This window comes from Camelus dromedarius, chromosome 11, assembly GCF_036321535.1.
Source record: "Camelus dromedarius isolate mCamDro1 chromosome 11, mCamDro1.pat, whole genome shotgun sequence".
NCBI classification, from domain to species: domain Eukaryota; kingdom Metazoa; phylum Chordata; class Mammalia; order Artiodactyla; family Camelidae; genus Camelus; species Camelus dromedarius.
In genome coordinates this window covers 57,897,509-57,904,370 of record NC_087446.1, presented here as the reverse complement: position 1 = coordinate 57,904,370, position 6,862 = coordinate 57,897,509, and the positions used below count along the sequence as shown (strand labels likewise).

The 6,862-nt window shown below is 39.4% G+C and overlaps 1 protein-coding gene across 1 annotated transcript; it reads right to left on the bottom strand.

Moving 5' to 3' along the window:
* Nucleotides 1–3,780: 3,780 nt before the first annotated feature.
* Nucleotides 3,781–4,728, bottom strand: LOC105100969 (olfactory receptor 6C2-like). The gene has a single exon (XM_010994056.3). The coding sequence runs from the start codon at nucleotides 4,714–4,716 to the stop codon at nucleotides 3,781–3,783; it is 936 nt and encodes a 311-aa protein (XP_010992358.2). The 5' UTR covers nucleotides 4,717–4,728.
* Nucleotides 4,729–6,862: the final 2,134 nt, after the last annotated feature.

The window sequence follows — 6,862 nt, the reverse complement described above, 5'->3', positions numbered from 1 at the left end:
TGAGTTGTTGGCGCCTGGCTTCTGCGAGTGTCACTGGCATCACTGCATGGTGCTCCAGGATGGTGGGCTCCTTCGCTGGGTCCAGGATCCTGAGCTGCGGGCTCTGCCACTGCAGGGGGAGAAGTGTGTGCGCCGGAGCCGAGGTCCTGAGGGCGCCTACACCATGTCAGGTGTTGGAAGGTTCATAGGCCCCACTGCTGCAGGTGCTGGGGCAGGGAGCTGGAGTTGTGGGCCCTCAGCACCGCAGAGACGAGTTCTCTGGCCCCGCTGCCGCTGCTGCCCGGTTTTCTGTGGCCATCGGTGCCGCTGCAGCCAGGAGGCTGGAGTTGTGTGTGCCGCCTCCCCTGCTGCTTCTGAGTTCTCTGGGGCTGCGGGCTCAGCTGCTGCTGTAGGAGGGCTGGGATTGCAGGCGCTGCCTCTGCTGTTCCTTGGTCCTACCTCCTCTTTGTGTTTTAGGCCACCCACCTTTAGATGAGCATATGTGTGGAAATCTCTTGGCGTCCTGGTGTGTTGGGCAGAGGCCCCTTTGTTGCATTATGGATGTTTTACTGGGTGTAGATTGAAGGGGAGAGACAAAGGTAGCATTTCATTCCACCATGTTGCTGGCATCACCTGTTCATCTCTTCAAATACTTTTTCTGTCCTTTCTCCTTTTTAAAGGAGACTTTAATTCCATAATACATCAGGCATCTTGAATTTATCTCACAGTTTCCTGATGCTCTGTTAAAATTTTTTCAGGTTTCTATTTCTTTGTATGTTTTACATAGAGAACTTCTACTGGTGTTTCTTCCAGTTAACAAAATGTTTCCTTTGCAATATCTGATATTGAAACTATTCAATCTATTTTTTTACTCAGATGGTGCAGTTTCCATCTCTATAAGTTTGATTTAAATGTTTTAAATAATTTTAATGTTTTTACTTAAAACATTCTTCTACATTTTCAACATATCAGGTACAGTTATAATTACAGTTTTAACTGTATCCTGTTTTAATTATATCATCTGTGCATTTGGGGTATATTTTTATTTTATTATTGCTATTTTTTAAAATACTTCGTAAGTTTATTTGGGCTTTGAAATGCCAGTTACAAAGTACATAAAAGCTGTTTTAAAAAGACCATTTCAAAAAATTGTGCTGTACACTGGAATTTGACACAACATTGTAAAATGACTGTTACTCAATTAAAAATGTTAAAAAAAATTAGAAGAGAGAAGCTTTACCTTCAAGTGAAATATAGTATTTTGACAGGACAAATAAAACAAACAAACAAACAAACAAAAACAAAGGCCATTTCAGAAGCACTGAGACAAATGGCCCATTCTCACCACTTGTATTGAACATAGTGTGGAGAGTCCTAGTCACAGCAATCAAACAAGAAAAGGAAATAAAAGGGATCTAAACTGGAAGAGAAAAGGTAAAATTCTCATTATATGCAGATCACATGATACTATATATAGAAAACCCTATAAGACTCCACATAAAAACTACTAGAACTCATATACGAATTCAGCAAGTTAGCAGGATACAAGATTAACATACAGAAATGTGTTGCATTTCTTTACACTGACAATGAAATATCAGAAAGGGAAAGAAAAAAAAATCCCTTTTAAAATTGTATCAAAAGAAATACTTAGGAATAAACCTCACCAAGGAGGTGAAAGACTTATATGCTGAGAACTATAAAACATTGAGTAAGGAAGTTAAAGATGATTCAAAGAAATGCAAAGATATCCCATGGTCTTGGATTAGAAGAATTAAAATTGTTAAAATGGCCATACTACTCAAGGCAATCCACAGATTTAATGTGATCCCTATCAAATTACTAGTAACATTTTCCACAAAACTAGAAGAGATAATCCTAAAATTGATATGGAACCATAAAAGACCCAGAGTTGTCAAAACAATCCTGAGGAAAAAGAACAAAGCTGGAGGCATAACCCTCCCAGATTTCAGACAATACTACAGAGCTACAGTAATTGAAACAACATGGTACTGGCACAAAAACAGACATATGGATCAATGCAGCAAAACAGAGAGCTCAGAAATAAACTCACACACCTACAATCTATTAATCTACGACAGAGGAGGCAAGAATAGACAATGGGGAAAAGTCAGTTTCTTAAATAAGTGGTGTTGGGAAAGCTGGACAGCCACATATAAATCAATGAAATTAGAACACTCCCTTACACCATATACAAAAAAAACCTCAAATGGTTTAATGACTTAAATATAAGACATGACATCATAAAACTCCTAGAAGAGAACATAGACAAAACATTCTCTGACATAAATCGGAGCAACATTTTCTTACATCAGTCTCCCAAGACAAAAGAAATACAAAGATAAACAAGTGGAACCTAATCAAACTCGAAAGCTTTTGCACAGCGAAGGAACCATCAACAAAACAAAAAGACAACCTACATAATGGGAGAAAATATTTGCAAAGGATGTGACTGATTAGGGGTTAATATCCAAAATATACAGGCAGCTCATAAAACTCAATAAAAAAACAAACAACCCAATCAAAAAATGGGCAGAAGACCTAAACAGACTTTTCTCCAGAGAAGACATACAGGCACGTGAAAAATGCTGAACATCACTATTACAGAAATGAAAATTAAAACTTCATTGAGATACCACCTCACACTGATCAGAATTAAAAATGTCTACAAATAACAAATGTTGGAGAGGATGTGGAGAAAAGGGAATCCTCCTACACTGTGGAAATGTAAATTGGTGCAGCCACTATGGAAAACAGTATGGAGGTTCCTTAAAAAACTAAAAATGGAGTTGCCATATGATCTAGCAATCCCACTCCTGGGCATATATCTGGAGAAAACTCTAATTTGAAAAGATCCATGCACCCCAATGTTCATAGCAGCACTATTTACAATAGCCAAGATGTGGAAGCAGCCTAAATGTCACTGCCATTTAGATGAATGGATGAAGAAGATGTGGTGTATATACACAATGGAATACTACTCAGCCATAAAGAAGAATGAAATAATACCATTTACTGCAACATGGATGGACCTGGAGATTGTCATACTAAATGAAGTAAGCCAGAAAGAGAAAGAAAAATACCATTTGCTATCACTTAGGAATCTTAAAAAATGACACAAATGAACTCATTTACAAAACAGATACAGACTCACAAACATTGAAAAAAACCTTATAGCTACCAAAGGGGAAAGGGAGGGGGAAGGGATAAATTAGGAGTTTGGGATAAGTAGATATAAACTGCTATATACAAAATACATAAGCACAAGATCCTACTGCATAGAACAAGGAACTATATTCAATATCCTGTAATAAATCATAATGGAAAAGAATATGAAAAAGAATGTGTATATAGATGTATAACTGAATCACTCTGGTGTACACCAGAAAATAATACAACATTGTAAATCAACTATACTTATATAAAAAAAAAAAAGACCACAGTGCTTTCTTCAGTCCATGGTTGTCAGAATAATATATGAAAAGAAACTTTGGTGGTTAATCAAACTGTAATGTTAGTATTGTATTGTTTTTTAAAAAAATATTTTAAAGAGTCATTTATTTATTTAGTTTTGCTCAGGAGGGTAATTAGGTTTATTTATTTCTTTATTTTTAGAGAAGGTACTGGGGATTGAACCCAGGAACTTGTGCATGCTAACTAAGCATGTGCTCTACCACTTAAGCTATAACCTCCCTCCTGTATTGTTGTTTTGAATTAGAACACATAGTAAAAGATGAAATATATATATATATTTTTAATTTGTAAAATCTTTTTAGTTTTTTAATTTTTTGAAAAAAATGGTATCTTTTTAATTGAGTCCCTGAAGGCTTGTTTGACTTGCTTATTCCGTAGGGTATAAATGAAAGGGTTCATCAGAGGAATAACTGAAGTGTTGAGCAGTGACACCACCTTATTAATGGCCACTCCTTCCTTTGCTGGTTTGATATAGATAAAGATGCAACTTCCATAGGTGATGGAAACTACAATCATGTGGGAGGAACAGGTGGAGAAAGCCTTTTTTTTTTGCTGAGCTGAAGGGAGTGTTAAAATAGTCTTAATGATGTAGGTGTAGGACACAATTACACAGACTAGTGTGAGTATGAGGGTCAGCACAGCCATGATTAAAACAAGTTGCTCTACAAACTGAGTGTCTGAGCACACAATCTTTAGAAGGGGCGATGCATCACAACCAAAATGGTCAATGAGATTGGAGTTACAGAAATCCAGCTGAACTCCCAGGCTGAGCGGTGGGAGTATGACAAGTAACCCAATCAGCCAACAGCAAAGGAGAAGAACAGTGCAAACCCTTTCATTCATGATGGTGGTGTAGTGCAGGGGCTTGCAGATGGCCACGTAGCGGTCGTAGGACATGGCGGTTAGAAGAAAAAATTCTGTTGCCCCGATGAGGATGACAAAAAATAATTGGATGACACAAGCATTATAGGTCACACTTTTGTCCCCAGTTGTCATGCTGTACAGGAATCGGGGAACACAGACAGTTGTAAACATTATTTCTAAGGTGGAGAAATTCCGAAGGAAGAAGTACATAGGTGTTTTAAGGTGAGAGTCCACCAGGGTGAGGAGGATGATAATTAGATTTCCAGCAACAGCGAACATGTAGGTGAGAAACAGAAATACCGAAAGCAAAACCTGTAGTCGTGGGTCATCTGTTAATCCCAGTAAGATGAATGTTGTTATTGCAGAATGATTTTTCATCACTGTTTTCACATGTATAATAAGTTTGTATGAATAAATCATTAAGTCTGAATCTAAGGAATGGAATATAAAAATAATATTTCAATAAGGTATATAAAGCAGCCAAGCAAGCCAGTAGAAGCACATTTTAAAGCTTTCACTCAACAGTAATCAAGACGTAGAAAAGTGATTGCGTGATCCTTCCCTGGACTCTGTTTTACCTTGGTCCTCAGAATGTGGTTCATGAAGAACATTCATCTGAAGTTTCATTTTCACTCCAGGTACAGAACCAGTTTTAAGGTCAATCTCACAGTCGCCTGAGATTTTGGCAGCCATCCTGTTATCCCCTGTCCTCAGTGAAGAGTAGGAGATCCTAAATGTTGGTTAATGGAAAAAGTGTATAAAAATTGTATTTCCCCATTGGCTAGTACAACACAAAAATCATTCTCCTCCCTTATGACAGTAAAATTTCACCAGTGGCTCAGCTGAACTATCTCCCATGCTTTGTATCACTTGTTCCATTCAAATAATTTCTTAATCCCTCCTTTACTATTTGGATGACCTGGGGGCAATACCACAGAGTTACCGTGACATGTCCTCATGTCCATCCATCCACCTCCAGAATTTCTTCTTTGTGCCCCTTTCATGGTAGATATTATGCTGAAATATTCGAGTTTGGGTCTCTCCTGTGTATCAGTTGACACGCTCTGTTTTCTTTCCTTTCTTGAATTACTGTTTCAACGTCGATTGCCTGTCTAATGTCCCACTCATCCTAAACCTTCCTAGAACACTGACAAATGGGGTGTTTTGATGGTTTTCCCCCGGAAACAGAATCCTGTTTTTAGGCTTCCCTGATCCTTAGTGGGCTTCTGCAGTTATCTATGCACAGATATTTCAGCTCCCAGGTGCCTGAGGCTATGTTCCGGCTCCCTTAATAACATAAACTCTGTGTCCTCCACGATGCAGAGGATGGAGAATACTTCTTGGGGAAAGAGCTGCCTGCTTTGCCTTGATTTCCTTTTCTGAAGATACACCCTCCCCTTGGGAATGTCACTGATCATGGTGGTCACTGTCAGTGCTCGAGGGCACTCTTTGTACTTAGCAGTCTGGCCCAAGGAGAGACTCAGAATCTGAGCTTATTCCTCGAAACAACTGGTATTTTCAGGCATGAATATTAACAAGGACCAAACATGACATAGAGGGTAAATAAAGTTGGCTATTATGTGTGAATGATCTTACCAACTGAAAAATCACAGTCCATCCTTATGAGTTTCCCTAGAAGGTCGCCTCCCTGTGTTGCTTCTCTCGAGGATCCTGTCAAAGGAGCCATTGTTTCACCACCTTCCAGGATGGCCTCGAGCGCTTTTTCATGTCTCACATTTCCTGTCCATTCACTCATCCCTCCCATTGCTGAGGGCAACACTGAACTCCTCAGACATATCAGAGCTGGAATTTGAGCCAGTTCAAACTGGATCCAAAGCTTAAGTGTTTCTAGGAAAGCTGACATTTTAGGATATGGGTCAATTGCTCATCGACTTTGTCAATTCTAGTAATCACAAGTTCATTAAAATGTTAGCTTTTCAAATGTTTCCTAGCTGCAAACAGTATCTCCAGGGCATCTGGGTTACTTCAGTGAATGACTAGATAAAATCTCCCCCGGAGATACCAGTTCTTTTGCAGTGTGATTTTTATGTGATGTTGTAAGATATTGCCCACAAAATACCTTATGCGCTGTTTCCCTCTGGGCTCAGGGACGGCATCATGTCTTTTCTATTGAGGAGAGCTGCCACAGTGTGACAGCATTTATAGACAACTTCATAGGAAAAGTCTGCTTACCTACTCTCCTGGGATAAAAGGTTTGCCTGAGTGTCAGCAACCTTTAAATAATGGGCGCTGATGGGGAGATTGCTCCCCGAGGCTAAGACAGGATGGTTTCCTGACAGCCAGGCATCTTCACAGTTAATGCCGCAGCTGTTCTCAGCTTCTTCCACCTGCCTCAGCCGCTGCCTTCCTGCTGCCCAGTGCACTGACTCCAGTTAATACCACTGGATGGTGCACCACCACGTACCATAAAAATACATTATCTTGTGTCCTCAACACAGAGGAAAAGGCTGGAATGGGATTGGTAAATATCTCCACATGGTCGTTTGAATGATTACTTGAAGAA

Bases quoted from the DNA above. Each gene is read 5' to 3' on its own strand.
- LOC105100969 (XM_010994056.3), bottom strand. From the start codon at position 4,716: ATGAAAAATCATTCTGCAATAACAACATTCATCTTACTGGGATTAACA.